The 14,831-nt window shown below is 38.6% G+C and overlaps 1 protein-coding gene across 3 annotated transcripts in view; it reads left to right on the top strand.

Moving 5' to 3' along the window:
• akt3a (v-akt murine thymoma viral oncogene homolog 3a) overlaps positions 1-14,831 on the top strand; it is a 321,945-nt gene that overhangs the window by 226,416 nt on the left and 80,698 nt on the right. For 2 of the 3 annotated variants that reach the window (XM_078405355.1, XM_078405357.1), the window contains exons 5-6: positions 451-598; positions 14,576-14,707. In XM_078405355.1, coding sequence (XP_078261481.1) covers positions 451-598; positions 14,576-14,707 — 280 coding nt within the window. The remainder of the gene's footprint in view (positions 1-450; positions 599-14,575; positions 14,708-14,831) is intronic. The other variant, XM_078405356.1, reaches the window with a different exon arrangement.

The following is a 14,831-nucleotide window of genomic DNA, read 5'->3' as shown; positions in this document are numbered from 1 at the left end:
AATGCAAGCAATATTGAAATACAAGTTATACAAGGCTAAGGTGACTGGGCAATTTTTTACAGCCAAATAAATACATTAATCACAATAAGTGTGTGATTGAGAGGCTTAATATGTAGAGGCAAAATGTATTGATCAGAATTTTATTCAAGTTAAATTGGTTAAAAATTGTACCATGATGTGTTAATTGCTTCAATTAGTAGAATTTCTAAATGTCAAATCTGTTTAATCCATTCTAATTACAAATCAAGTAAGTTGTGTAGTATTGAAAACCCGATCTTGTAAGGAATTTAGAAGCAATTACTATTTGGAAGACCATTTACTCCTGAGTAATAATTCTGAACTTTGGTCCATTATTTGTGCTCTCTGTACTAAAAAGCCCTACGCAACAGAGATCTTAAACCTTCAAAGAATTTGCATTAATCCCAAAGACTTTTTGTTTTATGCACACAGGGAAGAATGGACAGAAGCTATCCAAGCAGTTGCAGATAGACTTCAAAGGCAAGAGGAAGATCGAATGAATTGTAGTTCCAGTCCCAATCTAGATATTTCAGGGGAGGATGAAATGGACACCTCCCTCAGTCATCCCAAACGCAGAGTGGTAAGAGCAATTACTGAGGTGTATGAAATAAAGTGCCTCAAATAGCCATTAATCCTTCGGAAAGTCATACATTCAACTAGTATTTACTCAGCATTCATCACATGCAAAATGAAAAACATAACCGGTTCCTTTATGCGTGGGAAGTTGTGTTTTAAAAATTTGACGTTGAAGGTAACCAAGAACATTGATGAGGACAGTGGTAGATGTTGTCTACCTGGACTTTAGTGAGGCCTTTGACGAGGTATCACATCGTAGGCTGGTGTGGAAGATTTGATCAATGGGAACCAGAGCGAGTTGCTTAAGTAAATAGAAAATAAGCTTGAAGGGAGGTAGATAGAGGGTAGTTTTTCAATCTGCAAGCGTGTAATGAATGGTGTGGAATTGTGCAGGTCCATTGTTGTTCATTATTTATATTAACAATTTGCACATGAAGGTAGGTGGATGTTTAGTAGGTTTACAGATGATACTAAAGTTGGTGGCATTGTGAACAATGAAGGAAGTTATCTAAGACAATATCAGGATCTTTATCAGCTGGGTCAGTGGGCAGAGGAATGGCAGATGGAGTTTTATTCATATAAATGCGATGTGTTGCATTTTGGTAAGACAAACCAGGGTACGATTTATACAGCAAGGGTGGTGTAGTGGTGATGAGCTGCCTCATGGCACCAGAGACCCAGGTTCGACCTCGGGTGCTGTCTGTGTACAGTTTGCATGTTCTCCTAGTGACCGCATGGGTTTCCTCTGGGTGCTCCGGTTTCTGGCACATTCCAAAGAGGTGCAGGTTTGTATGTTAATTGGCCTTTGTAAATTGACCCTAATATGTAGTGAATGAGAAAGTGGAGATAACATAGAACTAGTGTGGAAAGACACAAAATGCTGGAGTAACTTAGTGGGTCAGGCAGCATTTCTGGAGAACATGGATAGGTGACATAGGTCAGGACGAACCGTTCGGGTATGGGGAGAAGGCAGGAATGGGGTACTGATTGAGAGTGATCAGCCATGATCGCATTGAATGGCGGTGCTGGCTCGAAGGGCTGAATGGCCTACTCCTGCACCTATTGTCTATTGTCTATTGTCCAGGGATGCTGCCTGACCTGCTGAGTTACTCCAGAAATTTGTCTCTTTCCTTGGTAAACCAGCATCTGCAGTTCCTTTTTTCTGCATAGAACTAGTTTGAACTGGTTCTCGATGGTCAGTGTGAACTCTGTGGGCTAAAGGACCTGTTTCCATGTTGTATCTTGAAAACATAGTGCTTAAATGATAGGACCTGGGGAGTGTTGTAGAACAGAGATAACTGGGGTTAGATCTAAGTGTGAAGGTACATAGTTGCCTGAAAGTGGTGACTTAGGAAGTCATAGTGGGAAAGAAGGCATCTAGCATTTTTGCATTCACCGGTCAGGGTAGAGAGTACAGGAGTTAGAATGTCATGATATTGCTGTCGGTAAGGCCACATTTGGTGTACTGTATATTGTTCTTCCTGCTTTAGGAAGGATATCATTGAACTCGAAGAGGTGCAAAAAAAGATTTATAATGATGTTACTGAGTCTGGAAGGTTTGAGTTACAATTTGAGGTTGGATAGGCCAGGTTATTTTTTTCCTGGAGCATAAAAGACTGAAGGGTGACCTTGTAGTGGTTTATAAAATAGTGAGGGACATGGATAAGTTGAATAGTTAAAGTCTTTTCCCCAGGGTATGCGAGTCTAAAACTCTGGGGCATAGTTTAAGGTGAGATGGGAAAGATTAAAAAAGGATCTGATTGGAGGGTAGTGCGTATGTGGAACAACATGCCAGAATAGGTGGTGGAGGTGGATATATTCAAGACGTTTAAGGCATTTTTCTCAGATATGTGGAAAGGAAAGGTTTGAAGGGATATGAGCCAGGTGCAGCGAAGTGGGACTTCAAGTTTACTTTTAATAAATTTTGTGTGGCGTTTCAAATGCATTAATTTTTTCTTTCTCTATTTTCATTATCTGCACTATAATTTGTTTTCCACCTGCTGTGTTTTTTCTCGCCATACTAAATTCCCCACTTCTATTGATATTAAATTCCTTTTTTTCATTTCAATTCCTGTATTTATCCAACCACACATGCAAAATGTACACCTGTGTAACTCCAACATGTGCAGTTTGGACAGATGCAGTGCAATTGTATGTTTATTGTACCTGAGATTGCCAAGCGTGACTGACCATCGATAGTGATATCTTCATGTGGAATTTGAGGATGGGTAAGTAAAGAATTTTGTGTTGAGTGGATAAGGCTGTGGAGTGATTTTTTAATTCATAAACATGTGGCAGGCATATCTAGCAAAGCAGCATTAATGCCCATTTTGATAACTGAGGATGCCGAGCCATTTCAAACCACTACAGTCCGTGTTAGGAATTTCCATAATGCTTTTTATTTTTGAGTTGCAAGATTTAAACTGGGGACAATGAAGAAGCAATGATTGTGTTGACTGTCCTGGGTGATAGAAATCTTAGCTTCTGAGTAAACCATCACATCCTCGTATTCAAAGCAGTTCATGGTGCAAGAGGCCGTTCAACCTCTTGTGACCACATGAACCATGTACAACTGAAGGCTACCAAGGCCTCTAGGCCACCAAGAGCATGAAGGGACAATTTCAGACTAAGCTAGAATTACAAATGAACAGTCAACAACTGTGGCAGGGCTTACACGTCATTACCACTTACAAATTGAAACCAGGTAACATAAGCGGCCACACTGCATTATTTCCATATGAGCTCAATGCCTTGCACACTTTGAAAGTGAGAACATTGACACACCTACACGAGCTCCCACAGACACAGACAACCCTTAATCTCAGTCTCCAAGTCTGACCTCAGCGTACACTTCAAGCGGGTGAATCCACACAAACCTTCCAGTCCAGGCAGCAAACCTGGCCAGGTGCGAAAGACCTGTGTGGACCAACTGGCTGAAGTATTCAAAGACATCTTCAACCTTTTGCTTTTGCAGTCTTGAGGTTCCCACCTGCTTCAAAAAGGCATCTATTATACCAGTGCCCAAGGAGAAGACAGTGACGTGCTAAAATGACAACCATCCGAGCGAGGCACTTACATCCACTGTAATGAATTGTTTCAAGGGTTTGTTTATTAGTATCTGCTGTTGACCTGTTGTGGCGATAGGCAAATTGAAGAGGATCTGGATTATTTCTGAGGCAAATTAATTCTTGCCTCAGAAATAATCCAGATCCTCTTCAATTTGCCTATCGCCACAACAGGTCAACAGCAGATACTATTTCATTGGGCTCTCCACTCTCCTCTGGACCATCTGGATAACGGGAACACGTACATTAAGTTGCTGTTCATAGATTACAGGTTACTGTTAAGCACTATCGTCTCCTTCAAGCTTATCACCAAGCTCCAAGACCTGAGTCCCTGAACCTCCCTTTTTAACTAGATCCTTGACCATCATCACCAATGTGGATCGGTAACATACTTACTGATCGTCAACATAGGTGCACTCAAGGCTGCATGCTGCCCCCCCCCCCTTGCTGTACTCTCTTTGCCCATGTCTGTGTGGCTAAGTACAGCTCCAGTGCCAAATCGCGGCTGGTAATGAGTCAGCGTACAGGAGAGTGGTAGATACAATACCTGATTGAGTGGTGCTTCAATACCAGCATCTCATCAATGTAAACAAAACCAAGGGACTAATTGCTGACATCAGAATGGGGAAGTCATAAGACCACATGCCAGTTTTCATGGTGGGTTGGTGGTGGAGTTAGTAGCTTTAAGTTCCTGAGCATGAACATCTGGATGACCTGCCCTTTGCCCAGAACAAATATGTAATCACGAGAAAGACACGCTAAGATCTCAACTTTCTTAGGTTTAAAGAGATTCAGCTTTTCACCAAATGCTCTAAAAAATATCCTGACTGGTTGCATCAAGGCCTGATACAACAATTCGAATGAACAGGAACACACAAGGCTGCAAGAAGTGGCCAATTCCATCACGGGCACAGCTATCTCCACCATCAGAAGCATCTATGAGCCGCTGCCTCAAGCAGGCGGCATCTATCATTAAGGATCTCCACCACCCGGCTAAGACCCTCTTCTCACTGCTACTGTTGGGCAAAAAGTTGCACACTACCAGTTTGGCTTGCCCACAACTATCAAGTTCTTGAATCAACTTGTGCAACCCTGATCCTACCTCGGCAACAGAACATTATCGACCACCTCTTGCATGAACTGTTTTTCAAATTGCATATTTTTGGACTAATATTTTTTTTTAAACAGTATTTTGCTTTTCACTGTCTCGCAGAATTTATATGTAATTTAAGTATAATTTATGTATAATTTTTATTTTTGTTTATGTGCCTGTGAAGTTGCTGCAAGCAAGATTTTCATTGTACGGTATCTCACCGTATCTGTGCATATGACATAAACTCAGCTTGACTTGACCTAAGAAAGAGCAATTAATTCATGGTTTTGAAGATTCTAACTCATTAAGTGTCCACCCAGTATTTTGAGAGTTTCTGTCTTCATCTTTTCAGGCACATACTGAGTTCTCGATCACCAGCTCTTTTTGAGTGAAAATATATATTTATTTAAGTGTAAACTTTTAAGAGGGAGATCAAGAGGGTAAAAAAGGATATGAAATAGCTTTGGCATATAAAATAAAGGAGTGTCCCAAGAGATTCTACAAGTACATTAAGATCTGAAGTGTAAAAAGGGAGTGAATAGGCCTCCTTAAGGATCAATATGGCTATTGGTAGATGGGGAAAGGTATTAAATGAATATTGAACCATGGAAGATGGTCATAGAAGCTGAAGCTGGAGAATTCAGGCAAGAGAACGGTGATATCTTGAAACGTATCCACATTTCAAAAAAGGAAATGCTGACAGTCTTAAAGTGCATAAAGTTGGATAAATCTCTGGGGCTTGATGAAGGGAATCCTAGGACATTGTGGGAAGCCAGGGATGAAAATGCTGGTGTCTTGGCAGAGATAATTGTATCATTGTGAGATTCCAAAATACTGGATGGTGGTTAACGTGTTTTTGTTTAAGAAGGACTGCAAGAACAACCCAGAAGCTACAGGCCAGTGAGCATAACATCAGTAGTGGGAAAGCTACTGCAGGAGATTCTGAGAGAAAGGATCCACCTACATTTAGAAAGACAAGAACTGATTAGGGGAGGTCAGAATGGCTTTGTGTATGGGAAATCACGTCTCATGAATTTAATTGAATTTTTGAAGAGATGACCAAGAGAGTTGATGAGGGCAGGAGAGAGAGACCTTGGGGTACAAGTACATCATGTCCTGAAAGTGGTGACACCGTATACAGGATGGTAAAGAATGTCTTTGGCACACTTGTCTTTATGGATCAGGACATTGAGTATGAAAGTTGGAACATCATGTTACAACTCTACTGAACATTTGGAGTATTGTCTGCACTTCTGGTCACCTAGCTCTCAGATGGATATCATTAAGCTGGATAGGTGTAGAAACGATTCACTAGGATGTTCTCGGGACAGGAGAGCTTGATTTATGGGGACAGACTGGATACGTCGGGTTTTTTCCTCTGGAGCTTGGGAGCTGAATTGTGACCTTACAGATGTTCAAAATCAAGAGAGGCATAAATAAGGTGAATGGTCACTGTCTTTTTCCGAGGGTAGGGGAGTCTAAAACAAGTGGGGAAAGGTTTAAAAGGGACCTGAGGGGTAATTCACACAAAGGGTGGGTGGTATGTGGAACGCGCTGCCAGGGGAAGTAGTAGAGATAGGTACAATGACAACATTTAAAAGACACTTTTGACTCTGGGCCAGGTACAGGTATAGGCAAGTGGAACTAGCTTGATTAGATACCTTGGTCAGCATGGATGAGTTCGGATGATAGGCCTGTTTACATGCTGGATATTTCCATGACTTAATAATGGGTCTGTTGCTTCCTGAACTCACTCAATCACCCATCAGCTTTCTTTTAAGTGTAATATTTTAGTAGAAATAACATAACCCAAAACAATTCCTTCCCTAGAAACTACTTCTTTTCAATTCTCATTATATTAGGCCACTCAAATAGCCTCAATGTACACATCAAATCAGCTGCTCCTATTAAAAAAAATCCTCATTAAAGCACAATGATTGCCAATTGATGATAAATAGCGGAGTATCATGTGCTGACCATTTCTCCATGGAATGATTCCCATCAGTTTGGAAATAATCGGATACTTTAAGACACTTAAAATGAACATATGTGCACATATACATATAAACAGGCACCTATTTGGTTAAAATTCTGAGAGTTTATTAGAAATGTTTTGTTTTTGAAATAACATATTCATATTTGTGGAGAATTACACTATGCAGATTTTGAGATGGTAGAGACGGAGTTCCATTTGCAGGCTGAGAATTTAATTCACTTTTCGTGATGAACATCTTTATATTCTTCCATAATCCACCTTCTATTTGTTATCTGCCAGATAAATAACTCGAGATGTTTTAAACTATGATTTATAAAATCTAACATCAAATCTCTTTAGCATTTTTAGTTTCTGGAACCTCATTTTAAGAATCTCATCTAAGAGTTAGCTTGCATCAATAGAAACATTCAAGTAAATCTACTGTGTAGCCTCTCAAAAGATTCCGACAACGTTTTTGGTGCCACAATTCAACACGTTTCATTGCCCAGATAGGGGATGAACCATTTTTTAATGTAGATTTAAAATAACATCTTAGATTTTAAATTTGTTTCATGGTTTATCAAAATCCATAAAAGGCATACGGTTTGTTAACAACATTGTTGTCTTGTCCTTAAAATTTTTGATCGTGCCCCTTATATTGCATTGACTTAAAAAATTGTTTGCATTATATTTTCCTGGAGTGGCACAGTGTTTGCTGCCTTACAGCACCAGAGACCCACGTTCGACCTGACTTTATGGAGTTTGTAGGTTCTCCCTGTGACTGTGTGGGTTTTCTCCAGGTGCTCTGGTTTCCTCCCACACTCCAAAGACGTACAGGTTTGTAGGTTAATTGGTATCTGTAAATTGTCCCTCATGTTTAGGATAGTGCAGGGTGATTGCAGGTCAACGATGAAGATGACAGGCCGAAGGGTCTGTTTCCATACTGTATCTCCAAAGTCTAAAGTAAAGTTTTACCAAAATTTACCACTGTGCACTTTTCGGCATTGTTTCCTTTGTAATATGTCTGGCCAGTCCATGAACCTGTGTAGTCATTTTGGTATAATCCTTGCGGGTGCTCAGCTTCTAAGTTTAATATTGTTTTGTAATTTACAAAATTATACTCTATGCATAAAATCAAGTATTGTGTATATAAAACAGTAGTGATTGTAGTTGAACCTCTGTGTGCTTCCATCTCATCATTTATAATAAATTTCTCTCTGTTATCTTTTGTAGTATCCATGCTGCTACTGCCCCTTTTATTCCCTCGGCTTCAATTTTGCATGCAAGTTTTTTGCTTGAATATCATTCACTGACCATTCTCGTTTGGTCACAGCAATCCCTCTCATACATAGATTATTCTTTTCCAATTTCTTTAATCTATTTGAACCCAGTTTTAATTGCGATATTAAATATAAGCTGTAGTGAGTGTCAAACGGAAGTGTTCATCTTCTGCATTACTAGCCAATTCTACAAGGTGACCAAACCATCTCTAATTCATCTCAATTTGCTGAGTACTAAGTAATTACGAAAAAAATAAACATCTCTGCTTGTTCTTCCCAATCTTGTTGCTGCCTGGTTGATCATATCAATATCCTCTATTAACTGTCCAGCTGGATACAACAGCATTTGATTCGATTTTTATCTATCCAGCAGCAGCCAGAGCCGCCAACAATGGTTTCCTTCCCAAATCCATTCCAGATGCATGGCATTCTTGACCATCCCCATTTAGCTTAACATTCTTTATCGTCCTACCACACGTTGCCCGATCTGATGAATGTTTCCAGCATTTCCTAAGCAAATGCAATTGATCTACCTTTGGTGACATTCAACTTCCAAAGCCTAAACCTATCCACCATACTACCTCTGAAGTATGCACAGTTTAAAAACTGACCTTTCTGACCAAATATTTTTGGTCATTTGCCAAATGTCTTGCAATGGCTCAATCAAATATTGCATTTCTTTAAATTGTCACAGATTTAAGAATGCAATCTATAAAATGAGTTACCTTTCAGACGCATTTCAATCTGCTTTTATTTTCATTTATTCATGTAGTTCTTGCATTAGATATCTTTTCTTTTCCACTCTCCTAAAAATGTCTGTGCTGCACATAGAACAGTGCAGGTTACGAACAGGCCCTTCAGCCCACATTGTGCTGAATTTTATGCCAAGATCAATAACTTATCTACCTGCAAATAACCCATATCCCTCCATTCCCTGCATATCCAGATGCCTATCCAAAAATCTTTTAAATGCCACTAACATATCTGCTTCAACCACACCCCAGCATCCCGTTCCAAGCACTCATCACTGTCTGCAAAACAAAACTTGCCCAGCACATCTCCTTTAAACTTTGCCCCTCTCTCCAAAAAGATATGCCCTCTAGTGTTAGATTTCCCCATCCTGGGAAAAATATTTTGACTGTCTACCTTATCTATACCTCTCATCATTTTGTATACCTTTATCAGGTCTCCCCACAACCTTCAGCGTCCAGTGAAAACAGTCCGTCTGTCCACCTCTCCCTGTAACTAATGCCACCTAATCCAGACATCATTCTGGTAAACACCCTTTCCAAACCCTCCATATTCTTTCTGCCTCAGGGCGGCCAGAACTATACATAATACTCCAAATGTGGTCTAATCAAAGTGCTATAAAGCTGCATGGCTTTCTGACTCTTAGACTTAATGCCCCAACCTATAAAAGCAAGGATACCATATGAATTCTTTGCTACTCTGCACATCATATGTCTTTTATACCACTCTAAATGAACCTTTTCAAGGCCTCCTCATTAACATTCAAGTAGTATAAATTTCTTCATGGAAAGATGTTTAAGACTTTGAAGAATGAGTAGCAGCCTGATGACTGAGCTGTGGAAATGTAAACTCAGTGCAAAATTATTAGAGGCCTAGCGTGCAACTCATAATTTAATGATGCAAGATAAAGATGCATCAAGCCTGATTGCTAAAGAATTTTCCTTGAATCTTTTACCGTTGGCACACCTCATTTGTCTCTCTGGTGACATGTTTTTCTTTTATTCTATTGATCAACTCCGATTAAGAATGATGATGCAATCTGTTGGGTATAATTAGTTGCCTACTCTAAATGGTTTGCAGGTAGCTTCAGGCAGCTGTTAAGCTACCTTGTGTGTTATCTGGGGAAGCTTTGTCATTGCTTTGACATCTGAAGTGACAGAAAATAGTGTGTAAATTGCTTTGGCACAACATTGTCCAGTACCTAGTCTCCACTGCAAATTGTTTTGGCACTGATTTGGTTTGGACCTACTGTCAGCTGTTAAGTGAAGCAAACAATTCAGCTTTCCTGACATAGCTATTAGTACTATTGCTACATTTACCCTTATCATGTGACTTGACCAGAGGCTGAAAGAAGTTAATAGCTTAATTAGTCACTATTTTGAACATGGAGCTATTTTAAATGATTAATTTAAAAAGTTGAACAGAGCTGCTTCTTTAATGCATGTCATTACAAAGAAGATGGCAATTTGAATTTATTTAGTTAAAATTATACATTTTTTATTATTTACTACATGGTACAATGTAATTCGTGATTGAAAATTAAAAGGTTAGACAGCATTGTTCCTGGATTGATAGACAATGTAATTATTAAGTCTATCCAAATTTGCATTGCCATATTAAATTCAGAATTGTATAAAATTGTCATCAGCTAAATTGAATGATCCTTTTAAAATGTTGATTTTGCTTCTGAATGTTCTTTTAAGTTGGTTAGTTGCTGTCATAGTTTTGGTTAATTTGTTATTAAATTCATAAAAGTCTTACAGATTTTTTTTGTGAACTGTCAAACTGTAGATTACCAGAAGCAAAAGAAATAGTTGAATGATAAAAAACTAATTTGACCTTTAAAATTCACAAAGCCGCTAACCAAATTATGTATTCTGCTTATCAAAATATTGATGGTTTCTATCTTAGTTGATAATTAGCTGACCTTTAAAATTGTGGTTATACATCGTGCCATTCAAGGCATCTTCTCCTATAAAAGTTCCATTCCAAATCTGAATTTGATGATTTTTTAATAATTTGGTTTCCTTTGTTAATTTGTACTAACAGCTTCAATCAATTAATTCACTACCCCTTCCTTTCTGTAACCGATGAAGATTTAATCGGAGTGGAAGGCAGGTACAACTTTGACCCAGATTTTATAGTCAACAGTTAAGTGGCAATTGAACAAAGCTGTCCACAAGATTTCAACTGGTGTTGGGCATAGTTATAGGTGATCTATATCATTGAGAAGTAAAGATATCATCAAATTTACTGAGCAACCACTCATATTGAAGTCATTTCAAACAGAAAATCAGCATGTTAAAAAGCTTTAATTTCCCTATATATTTTTAATTGTTTTAGCGAAATTCTCACCAAAGAGGATATTCTCACCAATTCAGTCATTTCAGAAAGATTTCTATCTACATGGAGGTCAGTTTCTGCGTAATGATGCCAAACATTGACAATTCATCGTTACTACTTTGTAACCCAGGCCCATGTTTTTTTTACTATGTTCAGCCATGACAGACTGATAATCGTCAATGTTGTGGTTTATACATTGAACAGGCAGTAAATTTTCCAACTCTTTGTAATTTTTTATATTCCATATTTTAAATTACTTTTAAAATCAGGCTTTTATCTGGTTTGTTTCACACTTGACAGCAACTGGGTCTCCCTAATGGGCATTGAGAGCTTTAAAATGCTTTTTACATTACACCAAGAAGGCAGCTGATCACCATGGCATTTAATCCATTTCCATATACAACTTCCCATCTAAGTACCTGCCCAAATGTTTTTAAATGTTGTTAATGTACCTGTCTCAACCTCTTTGTTTGGCAGCTCGTTCCATGTACATAACACCCCCTGTGTGAAAAGTTTCCCCCCCCACCAGGATTAAATCTTTCTCCTCTCACTATAAACCTATACCCACTAGTTCTTGATTCCTAAAAGTTGGCTGTGTGCATCCACCCTGTTGTTATATTTCATTATTTTATACACCACTGTAAGATCACCACAGAGTAAAGTCCTAGCTTGCCCAATCTCTTCCTATGACTTGGTTTCTTGAATTCAGGCGGCATCTTTGTAAATCTTTTCTGCACATTTTACAGATTAGTGCCATTTTTCCTACAAAAGGGTAACCAAAATTGATCATAATACTTTAAGTGCGGCCTCACCAATGTCTTGCACAACTGCAACATGATACCCCAACTTCTATACTTGATGCCCTTACTGATGAAGGCTAGCATGTCAAAAGCTGCCCACCAACCTGTCCACTGTGAAGTCACTTTAAGTGAATTAAGTACCTGTTCTCCATGGCCACTCTGTTCTACAATACTCCCTAGAGCCCTACCGTTCACTGTAAAAGTCTTACACTGGTTTGACCTCCCACAATTTAACAATTCGCACTTAATTAAATTAAACTCCATTTGCCATTCCTCGGCCTACTTACTCAGATGATCGAGATCCTGCTGCAATTTTTGATAATTATCTTCATTGTCCACAATACCATCTATTGCAGTGTAATCTGCGTACTTACATTGAGTCTCATCCAAACTGTTGATGAAGATGACAAAAAACATTGAGCCCAGCACACCACCAGTCACAGGTATCCAGTCTGAAAAGCAACCTTCCACGATCACCCTCTGCATCCTCCCATCAAGCCAATTCTTTATCTAATTAACTAGCTCTCCCTGGATCCCATGCAATATAACCTTCAAGAGCAGCCCACCAGGCAGAACCTTATCAACAGCCTTGCTGATGTCTATACAGATTGTGTATACCACCCTGCCCTCATCAACTTTCTTGGTTACTTTTTCAAAAAATTCAAATTCATGAAACACAATCTCCCACCCACAAAATCGTGCCGAATATCACTAATCAATCCTTGATGAGGCAAGTAGAAAAAAATGTTAAAAAACACAAATGCTGGAAATAAAAACAGATGAGGGAATGGGTCCTATGTACAGCTACAGAAATATTGCAGTGAATAGAGAGTCAAAGCTTAGGTAGTGTAAGAAAATAACTGCAGATGTTGGTACAAATCAAAGGTATTTATTTCACAAAATGCTGGAGTAACTCAGCAGGTCAGGCAGCATCTCAGGAGAGAAGACGCAAAATGATGGAGTAACTCAGCAGGTCAGGCAGCATCTCAGGAGATAAGACACAAAATGCTGGAGTAACTCTCCTGAGATGCTGCCTGACCTGCTGAGTTACTCCTGCATTTTGTCAAAGCTTAGGTAGTTACCTGCTGTAAACTGCCCATATAATACCTTTTCACGGCAACGCAAATAAATTGAATTATTTCTTGCATTGGAAGGAAACACTGCAGACATTGGCACCACACATTGACCTCATATTTCTTCAGAAGATTGTGCGGAACCTCATTGACCTGCTGTTAGTGAGAAGCTTGGTTTTGATCAAGAAAAAATGAAAAAATGGCAATTAATTTCCATGCCAGGATGGCTTATGACTTGGAGAGAAACTTGCTCCAATGTGCTTGCAGCCCTTGTCCTTCTAGATGGGAAATGCTGAAGGCATGGAGAAGGACTTAAAAGTGGTGGATTTGCTTCTTTCGGATGATGCAGCCACTATGTGAGGTGGTGATTATGGCTTTAACTTTGAGAATTAAGTGCAGGCCACTTTATTATAGACCCTGTGGACTTTCAGCAGTGTTGTTGGAGCTACTTTCATTGGTTAATGGGGGAATATTCCATCATCTTCTTGACCTGTGAAATATTTTGGGAAATTGTGAGACATGTGGATACATGGAACTGCAGATGCTGAAATCTTGCATCGAACACAAAGTGCTGGAATAACTCAACAGGTCACTCAGCATCTCTGGAGGACATGGATAGGTGACGTTTCGGGTTAGGACCCTGTGAGATGAGTTGAGTTATGCAGAGAACTTAGCCTCGTAGATAGTCCTGGGTGTGATTTGTTTTCCTGCAATGAGGACTAGTTGGTCACCTGAGTGGGTTGGCGAGCAACATGTAATAAACTGTATGTGTAGCCTGGAAAACTTAAATGAAAGCACGGTGTTGTCACCTTTGAGCTCTATTTCAGAAAAAGCTAGGATATCCATGTCCAAAATAATACTATAAATGGCAAGGGTCTTGACTGTAAATGAAACAATGTTCCGATAGGAAATAATAAACTCTTGGCAGATTGTGCAGGGACATATACAGGTATTTGTGTACATATAATACAATGTGTATTATTGTATAATATGTACATAATATGTACATAATATGTACATAATATGTATGTGTTATGTGTATATAGTAATACATATATATTACAATATCCATATTTACACATCTATCCTATGTATAAATACTTATATAGTACACACTTATTTGTAAGTAAGTACTACTTACTTGAAGTAAGTGTACCAGAAATTGGTTAAGACTATAAGATCCATTGGGCCTTTGGATGGAAGAGTCTGTAAAAGAGGATGGGAATGAATTTAATGGCTGGGAATGAATTAAATCAAAATGGAACAGGAAAGAAGAGTTTGGAGTAACATATACAGTAGCAAAATATTCATATTTAATATCTTAATTTTTGTCAAGTGTATTTTTAAATATCGAGAAATGTTTACATTAATGGCATAGGGTATTTTTCCAAATACATCTACATTTAATACACCTGTTGGCCCTGAATAGTAATTTTTCTGCCCTTGGTGATATTTTAAAGATTAATTTGCACACTTCATAGAATTGGTTAGAATGCAATTCAGACAAGCTTTTCCTCTGTGACAAATGGTGCTTCCTATTGAGTTTCAAATACCTTTCCTATTTTGTTGACTTTTTACCCCACCTCACTTTATTTTTTACAGACTATGAATGACTTTGATTATTTAAAACTACTGGGAAAGGGCACTTTTGGCAAAGTGATTTTAGTCAAGGAAAAGGCAACTGGGAAATATTATGCAATGAAGATTCTAAAGAAAGAAATTATCATTGCAAAGGTAGGCACAAATGGTTTATTGAAAAATTGAAAATATTAATATTCTTGCAGTTAAATTGTAAAGTAGTGACTGTTTTCAAGAAAAAAACAATACAGACGATGAATACCTTAAGTGCTTTATTTCT

This window comes from Rhinoraja longicauda, chromosome 9, assembly GCF_053455715.1.
Source record: "Rhinoraja longicauda isolate Sanriku21f chromosome 9, sRhiLon1.1, whole genome shotgun sequence".
NCBI lineage: Eukaryota > Metazoa > Chordata > Chondrichthyes > Rajiformes > Arhynchobatidae > Rhinoraja > Rhinoraja longicauda.
Note: the sequence above shows the minus strand (reverse complement) of the source record. Positions and strands in the feature narration are given on the sequence as shown.